The following is a 19,388-nucleotide window of genomic DNA, read 5'->3' on the forward strand; positions in this document are numbered from 1 at the left end:
GCCCACGTGACTGTGACGTTACGAACGTTATTACCGTTACTTATGAGGCACGTCTTATTGGTACACGTAAACGTCGGTGGCAGACTTGGTACCTCAGCCCAAAGTCTTGTTGTGCCACACAAAGGTATCGAAAAGCCGCCACATTCGTATTCTTGTACTGACAAACAGAAAGTACATTGATCGTAGGGTCGGTAATTGTAGAGTTCTTTCTCCGAGAGGTAAAGTTTTCTAATACTGGTAACGTTATCGAACGTTCCGCTTGTTTCCGAACACGTAAAGCTAATTCGAACCGAAGCAGGTATCAAAAGCAACGTGTCATTCCATTTTATGACGAGTTTTCTATAGGGCAGCTTACGAAAGCGAATCGCCGTAGGGGGGTGGGGAGCGTACAGTAAAGTAGAAGGAGGCAGACTCCTCCCACAATGACTGAGCGTCAACTTGAACTTCCATTTGGCACTATCAATTGCACATAAACCAATGCGAGCTTTGATGAAAAATGAAAACGTTACTCCATGAACATTTTCCGTTCGAATACGTGTCGAGCAAAGATTGCCATCACAATTAGCAATGAAACTACCCCTCCCGCATGGTGGCCAATGGCAGTCGAAATGGTAAAATACTTCATGAATCTCGCTTGGATTGCCTCTTGACCAGGAAAGCGAAACGTGGTGAAGGTTATCTGTATCCCCCGTAAATCGTGGTGTTGCAACGAGCTCTGGTATATGCGCCGGTGATCGTTGAATCGTTATGGAAATATTTTCATACTGTAATATGTGTTGTGATTGCTCTAATGCGCACGAAAATGTACCAAAACTCTTCGCAAATACTTCCGCTACAACACCAACGTTAACACGGTATGTCAATGTCGAGTGGTTGACACGTTGATCATCTTTTAACCAATACATGGTGATATTGTCCGATGTATAACCATCGCCATTTGAGTAGGTACTCAGTATGCAATTCAGTTTGACATTCGGGCGTTCATCGCCGACGCACAAAGTTGATTTGTTTGGCCTCATATGCAAATGTTCGGATGAAGTTATTCGTATTGAAAAAATCAGAAATGTTACAGCAAAAAAGGTGGTCATCGTTTTCTTTAAATCATTCCATAACTCGCCATACCTTTGTTCGGTGTGTGTTTCTCGGCTGCCAATTACGAAAAATTTTTAATGCCAGGTAAAATTGGCAATTATACTGTGCCACGTATTTCAAAAAACTGTAGAATTTCAGCAATGCCGACGAATAAAACTTCCTATCGGCGAGTATATAGTCGCCATTTGGACAACCTGATTAAAACTGACTGATTAAAAGACCGACGAAAACATTAAAAATGCCGGGTTGAAACTTGACAGGGAATGCCACATCGCTCAAGGGTAAATTTGGAAAGATATATCGATGCCTGATCGAGTGAAAACTGACGCTATTTCGGTTTTAAGTATTTAATTGCGCAGCATTTAAATTATTTTCACAAAAGTCTTTTTTTCAGAAGGTCACCTATTTTGAATAAGTAAAGAAAGACGAAGTTTCTCTCGAAACAATGTCCATATAGGGTGCCTAATTAGCGGTTACACACTTCGGCGAATCTCAATTGGACTTTCATCACAAAAATATTGCGTGTTTATGACAGTGAAGTGCACGAACTTCAAAAATATGTCATGATCGCAGGAGAACTTCCTCGTTTAGACAAATATATCACATTTGCGAGGTTCGGTTGGGCCTAAAATGTGGCGTACGCAAAACTCGTTATTTAGGATCGCGGGAAAAATTCACTTCGTAACGATTTAAAACCCACCCTTAATTGTTTTATTATAGGTACATAAAGAAACACTCGAATCAACATGATTCATGTGGTCAAAAAAGCAACTTAGCGAAACATTCCTGGTACAAAATCGTGTCAAGTAAAATCAGATAATAAACGTCGAAGTATGCTACATTTTATTTCCTTGTGTAGACTACTGACATATTAATTTCCTCCTCCATACCTAGGGGCTGCCACCCATCCCCACCCCCACACATACATTACGCGCCCATTGCACAGAGATCATGTATTTGAAGATAACACTGTTCAATAAACAGCAGCTATGACAGCGCTGTAACAAAGACACGACTTGTAGTAATATATCACATACAACACTAGCCGTATTGTATTATAATTGTTGGAACTGTAAATTTGTACAATGACGCCTCTGACGTGCAATTATTGAGAGAAAAAAATCACTTTCAAACAAATTGGAAAATTATACAACGACCTATGATAACGTCTTTATACAAAACTATCTTTTAAAAAAAATAAGTACACAAAACCGAAACAAAATTGATTGTTATTCTTGAACACTATTTATGTTTCAAGTAAGAATTTTAATTAACTATTATACTCACACAAACACAATACGTATATCGTTACTGAAAAAGTTTTTCACAGACCCGATCACAGCATACTATAGTTAGACAGCATCATTCTCCTCGTTTTTAAATGAATCACGAAGTAAAAGCTGCCTAAAGACAAACTGCAATCATCGATTAGGTAGGGGACAATATAACGATGCGACGAATGCGGACATGCAAGCCAAACTTCTCGTTTAACTTCCTTATGCTTACATACAAAGTTTATAGTATCCAGAGCAAGTTCACTTCCTAGCTTAAACGCGGTATAAGATGCTCGAAACTTCAAAATGTCCAATAATCGAAATTTTCATCGGGCTGTATTCTTCAAGCGTTTTTCGCTTGCGATCGAGATAATTAAAAAAAGCTAAGGTAGCGGTTACTGTAGAAACTGTAAACAAACGGCTGCAGTTGTATATTCGTAAACACAGAAGCATCAAGTCATCCATTGATCGTTATTCATATGATTTATTCTTCGTCAATGATGGTGATGATTGGATCTCAATCTCAAGGTTCGCGGAAACTACGTACAGTTGCATGTCAATAGATAATATAATAATGCACAGTGATAAAATTGTATATGAATGCATGCGTGGCAGGTTAAGCGGGAGGTATACTCCGATTGTCTGAAAACATTTCAGATATTCATATATCGCCTGAACGCGGAGGAGATGAACAGAGCAATAAACTTCCAGCTACCTTGTATCGAATTTCACGGATTAGTTTCAATCACATCATGACAAATCTAATACTGATCGCTCTTCTGATATTCCCTATGCGAGTATTGCTATCTCACGGTTTGTACATGAAGCCAAATATATCCACTAAGTGCGTTAGTGATGTAAATCCTGGCGTTCGAATTCAATGCATTTTGAACACGTCTTCAAATGGCTATGGTTATATATCAGACAATATCACCATGTATTGGTTAAAAGATGGTCAACTCGTCAACCACTCGACATTGACATACCGTGACGAAGTTGGTGTTGTAACGGAAATCGTTGCGAAAAGTTTTGGTATGTTTGTGTGCGCAGTAGAGCAATCACAACACATATTACAGAATGAAAATATTTCCATAACGATTCAACGATCTCCGGCATCGATACGAAAACTCGTTGCAACTCCAAGATTTACGTGTGATATAGAAACATTTCCGTTCGTTTCGTTTTCCTGGTTGAGACATAATCCCAAGGAATTCCACGAAGTATTTTATAACTTTGATGGTACGAGCGATACTTTGATTGCCAATTGTAATGGCAATCTTTGCTCGTCGCGTATAGATACGCTCGGCTCTCATGGATTACCAATTTCATTTGTCATTAAAGCGCGTATAGGTTCATGTGAAGTTCATAGTACAAAATGGAAATTCGATTTGAAACTGACCGACTGCCATGGGACTCCATCTAATTCAACTTTACTTTATACACCTCATTCGCCAACGTCCATACGCATAGAAAAGCCAAGCCATCAGGTGATACTCATAGAATGGGAAGATGTTATAAGTTGGGTTCCAACGGCGGTTCGAATTAGCTTTACGTGTTCGGAAACAAGCGGAACGTTCGACAACGTTACCAGTATTAGAAAACTTTACCTCTCGGAGAAAGAACTCTACAATTACCGACCGTACGATGAATGTACATTTTGTTTGTCAGTACAAGAATACGAATGTGGCGGCTTTTCGCTACCTTTGTGTGGCACAACAAGACTTTGGGCTGAGGTACCAAGTCTGCCACCGACGTTTACGTGTACCAACAACACGTGCCTCATAAGTAACGGTAATAACGTTCGTAACATCACAGTCACGTGGGCGTTACCGACCAATGACAGCTGGAATGGAGTATTGACCGAGGTGAAGGTGAGATACTCGACAATTCAACTTAATTCATCGTGGACCTCCATCAGTGTGCCGAATGTCAGCAAGAACAGCGTGTTGATTGAAGGATTAAACAGTACATCGAACTACATCATAAATGCCCAGGTTTGTAATCACGTGGGATGTAGCATATTCAGCAAAGAACTTCGCATCTTTAGTATAAAAAAAAACAAACATGATAAAGAAGTTAGTGACTTCATATTCATGTGGATTTCTATCGCTGGTGTCGTATTTCTTGCTGTTGTTGTTGCTTTTTGTGTACTGAAACGTCGAATGAATAAGAAAAGCGGTCCACCGCCATTGGAATGTTTGATTGATCCGCTGGTCGACTACGAAAACTATTTCTCATCAGAAAAAAAGTCCGACGAGAAATTGGACACCTTAACGAATGAGCCTTGTAGGACTGACGAATCTGGTTCAGGTTAACATGTCTCATGTCGATGATATACAAAAAAACAAACTGGTCTGTGAAGGTAGAATTTATAATATATTGAAACGTCGATTGAATAATGAAATGTTCAATCGGAAAAACCGGAGAAACGATGGTTGACTACGAAAATTCCTCCTTCCTCGTCATCCAAAAAAAAAACCCATTCACGACACGATATGCAACGTCCTGCCGCTCACTTCGTCAATTGAGCCTCGTAGAACTAGTCGATTTCCTTAATATATCTCGTTGTACAGGGTCTCCCCGGTCCTCTATTGTTGTAAAGCCGCGTTGCAACCCCCCTGGAAATGTCGGCAAAAAAACACATCGAAAGAGAAAAAATTCACGAAGATGTGTGGGCGATTGAATATTAGTAATCCGGGTGTAATTATTAGAGTTTATAAAATAAATACGATACAAAGCGTGCGCTGATTGGTCTAAAGCTGTGTTTGCATTAGCCAGTGCAAAACACATCTGAGCTCAACAAATCAAATCAATCTAAACAATCAATCAGTCAAAGAGAATTTGCAAATCTATCATGAATACAATTTAAAGGAAAAATTAAAATGTTTGTCTTTTTCGCATTATTGTTTTTTATAAAAGAAATAAAAGATGTTTGTCATGTTTGCACTGGCTTATGCAAACCTCGGAGATGTTTGTGAGAACTCTTGAGCATGTGCAACCCTCGACCTTTGGTCACGGGCTTGCACTGATCTGCTCTCGAGTTCTCACAAAGGTCTCCTTGGTTTGCATAAGCCAGTGCAAACAGAGTAAACATCTTTTATTTCTTAAGTGAAGATTTCTCCGTATTAAAATTATTAGATTTAATTGCTCAATTCTATTTCCAAAGCAGTTACAGCGTAGTTTTACAACAAAAGATCTTATTCTAACGGAGGGTACTTTCAAGGGGCTACCCTGTACATGTTGATATGCTTGAGTTAAGCGCTGTGCAACTGTGAATACGGCATGAAACCATGTTGCAACATGTTGAAACCGCATGTAAGTTATAAAAACAACAGATTAACATTGTTTAAAGAAAATCTGTCGTTCTCTATTAGAACAAAGGTCAAGAACTCCAGAAAATATCTGACATCCTATTTATCTATTTATTTATTTATCTTTGCTATACAGCAGGAAAATTGCAAAACCTATCCTGGAGAACAGGAGAAGCTGTTTTCGTTTTTTACTTTTGGATTGTCCTTTTACAGGGGATTAACATGTACTCTTGCAATTTTTGCATGCTTGGTAAGGAGATTTTAATATGTAAATAAAAATGAGCTATGCGATCGTAGGAATTAAAGTTTAACTGTAGTACTAACTTTTCAAAAATTCCACAATCTAAATTGTCATTCTTATCACCTTCAAAACGAATGGTTCAAACAAATAGAGGAGTCTGATGATGAATTTGCAATAAATTTAAAATATTACTGCATTAAAAACTGTCTTGTTTGTTTGTCAAATATTAAAGTTAAACATGCACCTTTTATTCGGAGTATGTTTTAAAGATTTTTCAAAGTAAATTTTCTCCTTTATCAAGACTCATACTTATACACAAAATATCAGAAAAGCAGGTGGTTTATCTAAGACATTACGCAACATTCGGACAATTTTGAGCACCATCTTGGATCCTTACTAGGCACTTCTAGTCTCTTGTAAAGTTTACCCATGCATAAAGACGAAACTTTTTAAAATCATTTGCAAATGCTATCATGCTCAAAAGTAACTTTGGCAGTAATTTTTTAACGCTAGATATTTTGCGATAGCAAAAAGCCTGTAAATAATTTGGCGCGCTTTTCACAACACAGGTTCTACAGTATACCAGTTTTACCGTCAGTGAGTTTTCATTCTTCATTCTTCATTCACAGCTTCAACTGTTCAACGTTCACAGTGCCATCCAAATCTATCTCTTCAAAGTTCAGACCCAATACATTACACATCCTAGCAACTCCACTTTAATAGCCAGTTTTAATACCAGACGACTTTGTGAAGTGTCTACGGCGCCATGTTGCCATCGCTGCCTTTGTTTAATAAAGGAATTAAAACTCCTTTTCTTTTATTTATTTCGAGCACTCCGCGTAGTTTTCAACTTGAGAAAGCCTGGAATCTGACAAGGATAAAACTAAAACTCTAAGAAAGCATTTCTTTACACAGTAATCTCAAATTCCAACTTCATTAATTCGTTTGGACACGAGTCACGATAAAAAAAGAAAAGACCCCGCGACAAGCACGTTTTAGATCTCGTTGCCATGGCTTTCAGACTTGACCAATCAAAAGCAACCATCAATGAGAAATTATAAGCATTTTAGAACAAAGTTTATTTTCTTTTTTCTTTTTCACGACGATGAGCACATAACTTGAGTGTTTTACAGTGGGGTCTCGCCCTGTGCCATATTCAAAAATGCTCACAGACAATACACATATATAATGATAAGTTCTTCTTCTTCTATGACAACACCATATCTTTTACACGGTTGATAGTGATGATCCCTTTTCTCTACTTCATTCGGCCCCGGAGGATCTTTTTCTTTAAGTTTCCAGTCGCCCTCTACCTCTCCTTCATTCCTCCATTTAGTGGTTTCTTCGTTCTTTCTTCTTCACGCAAAAATTCGTTCTCAGTTTACTTTGTTGCACAACTTTTCCTACGCTATTTTTACCTTTGTTCTTCCTTATTCCTTTAACTGTCTTTTCAGGAAACACCGAATATCATTCTTAACATTTTGATTACTTTTGCGTCCAAACTTCCATCGTTTTTTGTTATTGATGTCAAACACTTGGAACCTTAAATTATACTTTCTGACGGTGTCTGAAACTTTGTAACCAAAAAGCAAACACCTCATCAGTAATGGTTGACTTTATTTCTAGGCAGAGGAAAGTTTCCAATAACTTAGTAAAATAAACACAGGAAAAAGGACCCTCGTCATAGTTTTTTGGGAGGGCTTTAAATTCAATCGAGAAATCACAACTTATATCTACATTCATTCTCATTTGCAAGTTTTAAATATCGTTCGCGAGTGTTTGGTCTAACGTATCCTATTTCGTTGCTTTCATTTCTTCTTCATGTTTGCGTACAGTGGAAGTTTTTCCAAGGAGTCCGTTGGATTGTTTAGAAAATCGACATTGAAGATCAAATCACTCAACGACTGCTCCATGAACAAGTCTTCTGGCTTTTCTGAAAGCTAGAGAAAGCAACAGAAAGATATATTGCTAACAAAGATTTTTCAAACCATTCAACAATTTGCAAAACAAAGTTATGACTGCAAAGTCTTGCTCTCGTCAAAAACATCTTCCTCCGACGAAAAATATCGTCAAATATGCAAAGAAAGTCTTATTTAACTAAAAACATCGGTGTGTATGCAACCATAGTCTTGCCTAGAAGCGGGGGGGACTGGGTAGGCCGCATCGTCGCTATTAATTTGCTGAAATTATACACAAAATTCAACATGCCCCATTTCTCCCCCGAGTCGCTAAAAACGTCGTAACATATTTGGATCACCCCCTCCCCCCACACACAAAAATCTTAATTTGCGTCCGATATAGTCGGTAAAAAAAAGCATGCAAACCATGAAAATACCACAGAATAGACATCTAACAGAAGGCCCACGCGGCTAAAATCGTGACGTAATTTTTCACTACGCATGCGTGAATTCCTAGCAAGATACTTTCAAAAAATCAATATGGAATAGTATTGCACGAGAATGCTACTTCACGAATAATTCACGTTTAAAGCAAAAGTTTGCCGAAATTTTTCACAAAATGTTACGAAGACGATAACGTTACAAGCTTTTGTAGTGCAAAACGATATATTTGTAAAAACATCTATATTTTCTATTGCAATCTAGCGGAAGTATCTTGCTGGAAGGCGTGTCTCCTAAGAATTTGCTTCACAAAATGGGGGACACGAACATCAAAGGTTCCGACACGAGTGGACCTTCTGTTAAGATATCTATTCTGTGAAAATACTCTGTCTCTTACCGATCTAAACTCCACGTCTTTGGGAGGAAACTTAAAATGCGGTCCGAAATTCACCGACACCTTTAACATGAAAAATGTCCCATCACGTTTTTTGACCGCATGATGAAATATGGGGAAACTTCAAATTAAACAAAACATACCGTAGCATTTTTATACAGCGATACCGCTGGGTAGTAAGTACCGGTGTAAACATTCTCAAAGGCGACACCCTGTGTATAAAGTCGATTCCACATTAGGAGGGTGTGCAGAGGAAAGGGTGCGGGGATGCGCACCCCACCATGCGCTCAGATATTTCAATAGCTAATTAATGAACATTTTATGATGCCCTCTCAACATAGAGAGGACTTTGCCGAAAAGTTATGCGTGGTTTGAACTTAGGAATGAAGTACTAAAAAAAATGGCAATTGGCCTTTTAGGCAATCTCTATCTTCTTTTTAGCAAATCACGTTGGCTCTGCGCGCGCAGTACACAGTAACATAGCCAGAAGGATTGGTACAACCCCCCTGGCAAAATTCTAGCCACCCCCAATAATACTTTACTTACATTACAATGCTCATAGGGTAGTCATGCTTCCCTTCCCTTTTTACCGCCCCCTCTCTTGATTGAAAAATTGGCTACGCCGCTAGCAGTACCAATGGAAAAAACGTCAATTTTCTCCTTCTCCAATAACAGTCTAATTCTTCGACCCCCGGTCAAAACCTTTTCTTAAGACTGGAAAAGTATTGAAAGAAAACGAACTTGCTAAAATTTAAAAGTCTATTGAATTTTATTGAAAGATCACATTAAACCATGTGTTGGAAACTATATTCAATTCTCCTGCAAAAGATGAATTTTAAACCCTTTCCACATTTTTCAGTGAGTGGCATGAGTTTGATTTGATTTAGCGATTGGTTTAGCGATTGTTGCGGATTTTCTACGGCATGAATGAAAGAGTTAAAACCTTCCCTGCAAAACCAGCTACGAACTTTTTAAACTTCTGTCGTAAGGAAGAATACTTGAACAAACCTTTGATTCGCCATTTTGATAGAATACAATCTGAAATGAAGAATTGATAAAATCAGACCGGCAAAGTACGTTAAAATGTGACTTAAAAAAGTTCACAATGCGTACAAAACGATTTGGGATTTTTTTCCAAGACAACATTTGCAGCAAGTGCAATTCAGTTGGTCAAAAAAGAAATTAATTAAACTCTTAGACTTCGAAAGACATGGCGTCACTCATTGTCGTTCCATTATAAATTACTTCTCATTTGCTCATACCACGGTATAATACATGGAAAAAGCACGAAATTTTATTACATTTGAACTCTTACATCATTCAGGTTAGTAAAGTCCCAAGAAGAACTGTTTGTGCAAGTATTTACTGACGTTCAGACATCTTTTGTAGTAATCATCCTCATCACCAGGGCCGTCGCTAGAATTTCAATTAAGGGGGGGGGGATTTATACATTCAGTTGTGCGCGACTGACTTCTTTTGAAAGTGATTTGTCTTTATGAATTTACCCCCAATCAACGTTCTAGCTAAGGCCATGCTCATCACTTGAATCAAAAGATGTCGAAACGTCGGTCAACACCAACACCAATGGTCCTTCTCAGGACTGCACTAATCTTCACATACAAGCACGTAACGATACTCCCGGGTTCAAACCATTTACTCAAGAAAATGTACAATCCGAACCTTGCTGCCTTCAAGCGGCGTGAGTTCCTAATGGAAAATAATAAAACGAGTTCAGCTACGAAAAGAAAGTCGATCATACTTCAAAGTGGTAGGCACGCAATCAAAAAATAACGCTCAAAAAATGCGATTGCGCGAATAATAACTCTGTAACATAATCACACCTTTTAATTTTGACTTACTTATCTATCTAAAAACCTTTCAGGAAGTGAACTCGCCTGAATCTTATCAAACATGCCACAAATATTTCCTTTCGAAAGAGATTGCACAAGTTTAAGCCTTCTTATCACCTCGCCTACTTCTGTGACGCACCTCGATCATGACCTCGATTGATCTTACAACCTATCCTAATTGATTTATCAATATCCTCAATGTCTAGCGCATTAAATGGCGTGAAAATAATCCCAACGACATATTTTTGACGCTAAGCACTCATGAGTTCCAGGCAACTTTATATTATTGTCGAATAAAAATCAAATATATATTCGCAAGAGGCTGTTAGTTTCAGTGTATTTTGCAACATGACTTTATGACGTCGCCAGTCTGCCCGTTTTAATTCTGCTATCGGTAAATTTCTGAATATTTTCGGATGTTATTCATTTTTTGAAAGAATATTTCTTCAGAAATATTGACTACATAAGCAAATTGGCCGCGCCATCGCACTTTACTCAAATCAGACATCGTAGATGAACATTTGCCCGAGCTAAAATATCAATAACAGTACATATTCGATGAGCAGTCCATCGATTTTAGTTCAATTCACAATCCGATTCAAAGACTCGTCAGCTATGCAAATCGCTTAGAGTGATTCGTGAAACTCGCTGTAATCGCCAACAAATTTTGCCACTTTGCCTTTGTAATTCAGTTTTAAAATTATAAAATTTGAGAACATTTGAAACAGTGCCACGAAAAGCGAACTAAAAACGACAGCAAGAACACACGTATTTGACTTCATAACGTGCTAAAATCTATCCCTTGCCTTTTCCGTCTGATCGACGCGATCCTTCTCTTCATAGTAAAGAAATCCTTTAAATTTAATCAGTGCCTAAGAAACGACAAAGCAAACGTGTTGACGTTTTTGAACCTTGAAAACCTGAAGGACAAGAAAAATACTTACGTTGGCTTTGTAAGTTGGAGGAAGAAACGAGGCTGTAGAAAGTGAAAAATACAAAAAGTAAGTTACGAGCTTGCTCTTCCTGTTCTAGGCATTTTTTATAGCATGCTTGAAAGGTAAAACTGCAAAAAGATTTTTTCCTCGCGGACTTTATATTCCCCGTATGAAAGAGGGGTTCGTATTTGCACCTTCAAGCTACTACAGCCATCATCCATTCATTATTCTTCGATGAGCATTGTGAAATTACCGTTGACAAATCTATGTTAAGCAGCTCATTCTCAAACACAGTTGTATTTCAAAACACTCGAGCACAATTCTCTTTGCGGTAATCTGTTATTTGCGTGGAAATTCCTCATACCAACATCATTGTTACATGTTTGTAAAAGTAGATCATCCAGGTTGGTATAGTCCTGAGAAGGACTGTTTTTGTTGTTGTGGTATAGTCCTGAGAAGGACTGTTTTGCTATTGTTGTTCAAACCATTTACTTTATTAACATCATTGTTCTCAAAGTATTTTTTTATAAACAAGCGAGTTGCAAAAACCTATCTCTTATGCAAGCTTACACAGCGAGCGAAACATGAGCCACATCGTTTACAGCAGCAGAAAATGAGTTTCTCGAAAACGTTACATCAATAACGAAACAATCACCTGCTAAACGGTTCTCCTCGGGTAAACTAATGAAAATTCCAATGACATCTCCCTTGGAATAACCATCGCTGAAACATCCACATGCAGTAAAATTAAGATAAAAGACAAACAAATTCAATATAAGTATATATATACTCAAGATAACACGGTATAGAAAACCTAAGAACGGTAGCAGCAGGAAACCTTGATAAAACCATCCAATGGATGTAGCGACTTTTTCAAACTTATGAAAAAAGGTGTTTATACTTTCTTTGAAACTATGGACGTATGTAACATTTTATTTTCATGATTGTCCATTTCATATATCCGTTGATCTTTCCCCCTGTAAGTATTTTTTATAAAACCTTTGAAAAATTGCCATCCATAGTTGAAAGCGCTATCCGAGCACGCAAAAGCAATGAAAGCATGGATTAAAAATGATTGTTTCTTTTTAACTAAATCCCCAAGCAGCCGTATGATTAACTTTATCCAGCCCTCGCAAACAAGTGATGTTTGTCGAGGTACGATTTAACTAACCCCAAATAACCCCCAACTGTCCCTTACGTTTCCCACCAAACTGATGAAAGACTTTTATAATTTCTTACTGAGGATAACAAAACTTTATCAGACTTTAACCATAGAATACCTTCGATTACTAAGGCACTAACTCAACTTCGCAAAACCACAACTATCCATAACTAACCCTCATGAATTGGAAAAGTTCCTTTTAATGTACATCGATTTATAATGCCGCACTCGCTATTCAGAATATCATGTTAATAAGTTGACTAAAAACATTACTCGCAATAAGCTTAGTCAACTTATTATCAACATAATGTACATCGATAATAACATATCACATTTTAACAATGACTAACCCTAAATAGCCCTCAAATACCTATAGTGCTTTCCTCGACTCTGATGAAAGACTGTCCCCTTTCTACTCCGAATGCTATAGCCAAATTTATCATAACCTAATGGAGCTTGAAGATTGCCTACAGAGAAACAGGAAGATTGATTAACACATCAATAAACTAACTTTCATGAAAAAAATGTGGCGCAAAAACTCAAAGGTTCGGGAATTCTTTTCAAGATGCAATATTTTTCGGAAACAATGATCAAATCTCGTTCGCATTCTAGTTCACATCAAACGAAAATGCTCGCACATTTGAGGTTGGTCGCGAAAAAATGTCTCAAAAGAGGACCTATCCCCCAGGATGGGGTAGATAACACCAGTTTAATGTCAAGAAGCCTGCACGAAGGCCAGGTACATAGATGGATGGCATGGAGCGATGGACATTAAACCAAGCTAAGTAACAAACTACGCACTGCCTCGTTCTGGTGTGAAAGCATAAAAGTTACGAAGCGCGGGTCTCATGGCTCAGATCGCGTCACATCTGTGGGTCTCCACGCATGCTAAATAGTTCAAGTGCATAGCACAGCCCAAACTTTACCGTAAAGTTGCGACCATCCAATCCTCGATGCAGAGCCTGCAGGCATATCCTCTACCGTCACCTACGAATGAACGAATAGAAGACTTTTTATAAATTTTTTCAAACTAGTTTGCTTTTTGTCGAAGGTTTCTAACCAAAGCTTTTAAAGCAAGAGCATTAACTAACATCATTAGACACGTTCGTGAAGACTCGAGCTGCTTCGTTTCGACCCATCGAAAAATCAACTAACTTTCTTTTCCGAAATATTTGAAAAAATAGAACACGTCAGAGTTGGCAAAAAGCAACTTATTTTACAACAAACTAAGCACAATGAGACACTTTAAGCGATAAAAATAATGTTTGAAAAGTCGAGTCGAAATTAAGCGATTGACAGATATCAACAATATTGACCTAAACTACTGTTTTGAGCTACGTAATCTACTATACCGAACTACTATACGGAATTACTTTATCAACAATATTAACTAAACTACTGTAATTTACTATACCGAGCTACTCTATCAACAGTTTTGAACTAAACTACTGTTTTGAGCTATGTAATCTACTATACGGAATTACTTTATCAACAATATTAAACTAAACTACAGTAATTTACTATACCGAGCTACTCTATCAACAGTTTTGAACTAAACTACTGTTTTGAGCTACGTAATCTACTATACGGAATTACTTTATCAACAATATTAAACTAAACTACAGTAATTTACTATACAGAACTACGTTATCAACAGTATTGAACTAAACTACTGTTTTGAGCTACGTATCAAATGTTGTTTAACCACGCAACCTACAGTGTTTCAAGTTCATCACTCACTTCAAAAAACCAATTTCCACGATTAACACCTACAACAAATAAAGTAGCGTCAAAGAAAAAATTCCATCTGTTTTCCCGTTTTCTATATAATAAATTCCACTCACCATGAGTTGCTCTCGCCATACTGTAACCTTTATCTCCGGTAACAGACAGTCGATCTTCAGACATCTTTACTTGAGGTGCTACACGTAAAAGGAGTAGAGCGATGTGTTCATTTTGTTGCTAATTACATAACACAACACGACGTTACATAACACAACACGACGTTACATAACACAACACGACGTTACATAACACAACACGACGTTACGTAACGCAACCCGACGTTACATAACACAACACGACGTTACATAACACAACACGACGTTACATAACACAACACGACGTTACATAACACAACACGACGTTACATAACACAACACGACGTTACATAACACAACACGACGTTACATAACACAACACGACGTTACATAACACAACACGACGTTACATAACACAACACGACGTTACATAACACAACACGACGTTACATAACACAACACGACGTTACATAACACAACACGACGTTACATAACACAACACGACGTTACATAACACAACACGACGTTACATAACACAACACGACGTTACACAACGCAACACGACGTTACATAACACAACACGACGTTACATAACACAACACGACGTTACGTAACGCAACAATATTTTCGTTTCATTTTCGCACGTAAGGGAAATCTTACCTCGGTCGTGCGAAGCAAGATAAACTTTGTGATGCAAAGCGACGCGGTATAACTCTCCAGGAATCGGTTTTCCCGCCCACGATTCCACGTCGAAGTTCGACTTGGGTGCGTTGGGGTCCTCCTCTGCTAATATGTAACGATAGCCATCCTGTGTGAAGAAGAAACATATCAACCGAGATGAATGCATGCGTTATTCGTTTTCTTCTCCATTAATACAACATTATGTTCGATGTATATCGTTGTCGAAAAACATGAACAGCACGATGCCTCAATCGAAGAACTTCTATAGTTTTTAAAGTTGCCTCAGATCAACGAGAAGAGAATAATTTTAATAAATTTTTGGGAAAAACGGTCCCTACATTTGGAAATTACAACCGACCTGACTTCGTACCAATGAACTAACTTTAGATAAACTGAACTAGCTTCGGAACCACTCGGAACTACCTTTACAACAACTGAAATTTATTGGAACAGCTGAACTTACTTCGAAGAAACTGAACTAAACTGTAACATCTGAACTTACTTCGAAGCAACTGAATTAAACTGTAACATCTGAACTTACTTTGAAGCAACTGAACTAAACTGTAACATCTGAACTTACTTTGAAGCAACTGAACTAAACTGTAACATCTGAACTTACTTCGAAGAAACTAAACTAAACTGTAACATCTGAACTTACTTCGAAGCAACTGAACTAAACAGTAACATCTGAACTTACTTTGAAGCAACTGAACTAAACTGTAACATCTGAACTTATTTTGAAGCAACTAAACTAAACTGTAACATCTGAACTTACTTCGAAGCAACTGAACTAAACTGTAACATCTGAACTTACTTTGAAGCAACTAAACTAAACTGTAACATCTGAACTTACTTTGAAGCAACTAAACTAAACTGTAACATCTGAACTTACTTTGAAGCAACTGAACTAAACTGTAATATCTGAACTTACTTTGAAGCAACTGAACTAAACTGTAACATCTGAACTTACTTTGAAGCAACTGAACTAAACTGTAACATCTGAACTTACTTTGAAGCAACTAAACTAAACTGTAACATCTGAACTTACTTTGAAGCAAATAAACTAAACTGTAACATCTGAACTTACTTTGAAGCAACTGAACTAAACTGTAACATCTGAACTTACTTTGAAGAAACTAAACTAAACTGTAACATCTGAACTTACTTCGAAGCAACTGAACTAAACTGTAACATCTGAACTTACTTTGAAGCAAATAAACTAAACTGTAACATCTGAACTTACTTTGAAGCAACTGAACTAAACTGTAACATCTGAACTTACTTTGAAGAAACTAAACTAAACTGTAACATCTGAACTTACTTCGAAGCAACTGAACTAAACTGTAACATCTGAACTTACTTCGAAGCAACTGAACTAAACTGTAACATCTGAACTTACTTTGAAGCAACTGAACTAAACTGTAAAATCTGAACTTACTTTGAAGCAACTAAACTAAACTGTAACATCTGAACTTACTTCGAAGCAACTGAACTAAACTGTAACATCTGAACTTACTTCGAAGCAACTGAACTAAACTGTAACATCTGAACTTACTTTGAAGCAACTGAACTAAACTGTAACATCTGAACTTACTTCGAAGCAACTGAACTAAACAGTAACATCTGAACTTACTTTGAAGCAACTGAACTAAATTGTAACATCTGAACTTACTTCGAAGCAACTGAACTAAACAGTAACATCTGAACTTACTTTGAAGCAACTGAACTAAACTGTAACATCTGAACTTACTTTGAAGTAACTGAACTAAACTGTAACATCTGAACTTACTTTGAAGCAACTGAACTAAACAGTAACATCTGAACTTACTTTGAAGCAACTGAACTAAACTGTAACATCTGAACTTACTTTGAAGTAACTGAACTAAACTGTAACATCTGAACTTACTTTGAAGCAACTGAACTAAACAGTAACATCTGAACTTACTTTGAAGCAACTGAACTAAACTGTCACATCTGAACTAATTTCAACGCAACTGCACTAAACTTGAACAACAAGCAGGGAAGCCAGAAGATCAGGGGGGAGGTAATATTCATATATGCACGCTCTACTTTATTAGTTTCGATTGAAATCAATTGTGATCAGTGATTTTAAAATAAGAATATATGAATATGAGCACACTCTTCAATTATCAATGTACCGGCATCCCTGACGAGAACAACTGAACTTCATTTAATCTTCCGAAGCTGGTGATTGTCTACTTTGTCTAGCCCCAGACTAACTTGTGAGAAAACACCCGAACAGAACTTCACTTGGACATGAATATCTTCTATTTCATTCCTCAATGGCCAATGCTATTTTCGCACTACATTATACATCTTGAGTTGTGGGATCTACTTGCCTTATTAAATGGATGTTCCAATGGATAACCGTGGATCGGTAGTCTTTGTTGGGCAGTTTCCCTGGTAATTGATAAAATCATGTGAATACAAACTATTTCAATAAATTTTAACTGATAAAGCACTAGGTGAGTTTCATACAATACAAATAAATTTTCAAATGCAATCCTTCCTAACAGTAGCACTATCCAACTCATGTCATTCAGCTCACCCGCACTTTCATTAGAGCAATAACATAAAATCTCAAAAAAATGTTCTTTGACAAATGTTCTTGAACATTTCTTTCAAATGTTCTTTGAAAGAAATAAGTGAATGGAAACATTTCATACTTGTGAGCGACATGTGGACATGACTTGCAGCGAAAACTGCTTAGGTGCCTTTATTTCTTATCATTGATTAAAACTTTTGTGTATATTCTCTATTTTATACATCAGCTATGGTTAGTTGAGGTGCTGAGAAAATTTTGCACCATGAAGGATTGTACTGTACAACAGTGGTGTGCTTGAAATGCAATTAGAGCTGATATTTCAATTCTTTGATGTTTCTAACACAAAATGAACTAGCCACTCCTATTTCCTCACCCTTTCGATTTCTTGGTTGCGGAAGCACCTTGGCTGGCATCAAACTTCCTTTTGCCTTTTCGTCCAAGTTTTGTGGTCTCGGTTCTACTTTTGCTTGTGTATGCAGGCGGGGCAGGACGTACCACACTTGATTGACTGCTGGTCACTCTCAGACCACTATTGGTGATGTGTGACTGTTGCTTGGTAACAAGCATTTGTTTATCAACATTGTTGACGGTTGGCTCTTGAGTTGTAGTTTCAATGTCTTCCATGACAATTTTTACTTCACTAGCATCTTCCACTTGGACAGTTTCTGTTTTGTCCGTGATCTCTGGCTGTTGGTCAAGCATCAAAGGATCACAGTTAATATTATGAATAACATTTGAATCCCTCAAAACACACAATCCAGAAAGATGTCAGACTTTACATTTAAGTTAGATTTTGCTATTAAACCAACATCGAAATGGTAAATTAAGCCAATTATCTCCGACACTGTTGCACAGAACCTCAAACATTTTTCGTTGCGTTTCTCTTGAAAACTATATCTGGTTTAAAACGGAGGTTTTCATTCAACAATACTATAGCATTTAAGAAAAAAACTCAACAATTTGATTTGTGGCTAAACGGACGATGAGGCATGCCATTAGGCCTATGCAGTTCGGTAAAACTTTTAATTGTATTTAATGTTTTGTTTACATTTTATAATTTGCAGAGACACGTGATGATAAATTTGGGTGTACAATTGCACAATAAAGCACAACATCACATAAATAATTTCAATGTTCAGAGCGATTATCCCTCTCGTCAAAAAACGACATGCTTCCCAGAATGGAAAGAAAGCAATTGTATTTATTTTTAACAAAATAACTAAAAATTTAAGGACTTTTAGAGAGTTTTCTCCTAAAAATCCATTACATGTACCTACCAATATTCTTTCTTCGTCTTTTGGCTGCTCATTAATGGCGTCAGTATCACTTTTTTGTGTAACTATTTCATTTTCCTCCAATGTCAAAATCTCCGCCATTTTGGACAGTGAAATTTAACGCTTCCAACATGAAGTATTTCATAAGATGAACTCACCATCGTGCAGGTGTACAAATTGGTTGCGCATTACAGTGTATTGGGAGTCCGCGTTTAGTTAGTTTTGGCAATTTTCAGCAATCTTGCTTTATCGGTTGTTCAAAATTGTAGTTTAAGGGTTAGGATAATGCCGCTCTCTAGCCACCCGTCTCATCAAAAGCCCTTTTCTTGTTGCTTTCTAAGTTTCTGACCTCTTGAAAAATAATCTTATTGTAGGTGCTTAAAAAAACTTATTGTAGGAGCTTGGAACGAGACTACAAGCTTCTTTCAATACTTTGAATTAACATGTTT

General features: G+C 37.3%; 1 protein-coding gene across 1 annotated transcript; it reads right to left on the minus strand.

Moving 5' to 3' along the window:
• Window positions 1-5,776: 5,776 nt before the first annotated feature.
• Window positions 5,777-19,050, minus strand: LOC124453152 (set1/Ash2 histone methyltransferase complex subunit ASH2-like). Its single transcript, XM_047003904.1, has 16 exons — window positions 18,943-19,050; window positions 18,039-18,352; window positions 17,460-17,520; window positions 15,079-15,226; window positions 14,443-14,520; window positions 14,339-14,367; window positions 13,525-13,585; window positions 12,969-13,065; window positions 12,092-12,159; window positions 11,446-11,477; window positions 11,308-11,373; window positions 10,332-10,358; window positions 9,660-9,689; window positions 8,795-8,863; window positions 8,655-8,714; window positions 5,777-7,858 (listed from the first exon to the last, which is right to left on the minus strand). The coding sequence occupies exons 1-16, from the start codon at window positions 19,039-19,041 to the stop codon at window positions 7,727-7,729; spliced, it is 1,371 nt and encodes a 456-aa protein (XP_046859860.1). The 5' UTR covers window positions 19,042-19,050; the 3' UTR covers window positions 5,777-7,726.
• Between the last annotated feature and the right edge of the window lie 338 nt (window positions 19,051-19,388).

This window comes from Xenia sp. Carnegie-2017, unplaced genomic scaffold, assembly GCF_021976095.1.
Source record: "Xenia sp. Carnegie-2017 unplaced genomic scaffold, XeniaSp_v1 HiC_scaffold_25, whole genome shotgun sequence".
Lineage (NCBI taxonomy): Eukaryota > Metazoa > Cnidaria > Anthozoa > Malacalcyonacea > Xeniidae > Xenia > Xenia sp. Carnegie-2017.

Coding starts and splice junctions, on each gene's coding strand:
- LOC124453152 (XM_047003904.1), bottom strand. CDS start 19,041: ATGGCGGAGATTTTGACATTGGAGGAAAATGAAATAGTTACACAAAAA. Junction 11,374..11,445: donor CTCCAACTTACAAAGCCAAC/GTAAGTATTTTT, acceptor GTCGTTTCTTAG/GCACTGATTAAATTTAAAGG. Junction 10,359..11,307: donor GCGTCGATCAGACGGAAAAG/GCAAGGGATAGA, acceptor ATTTTCCATTAG/GAACTCACGCCGCTTGAAGG.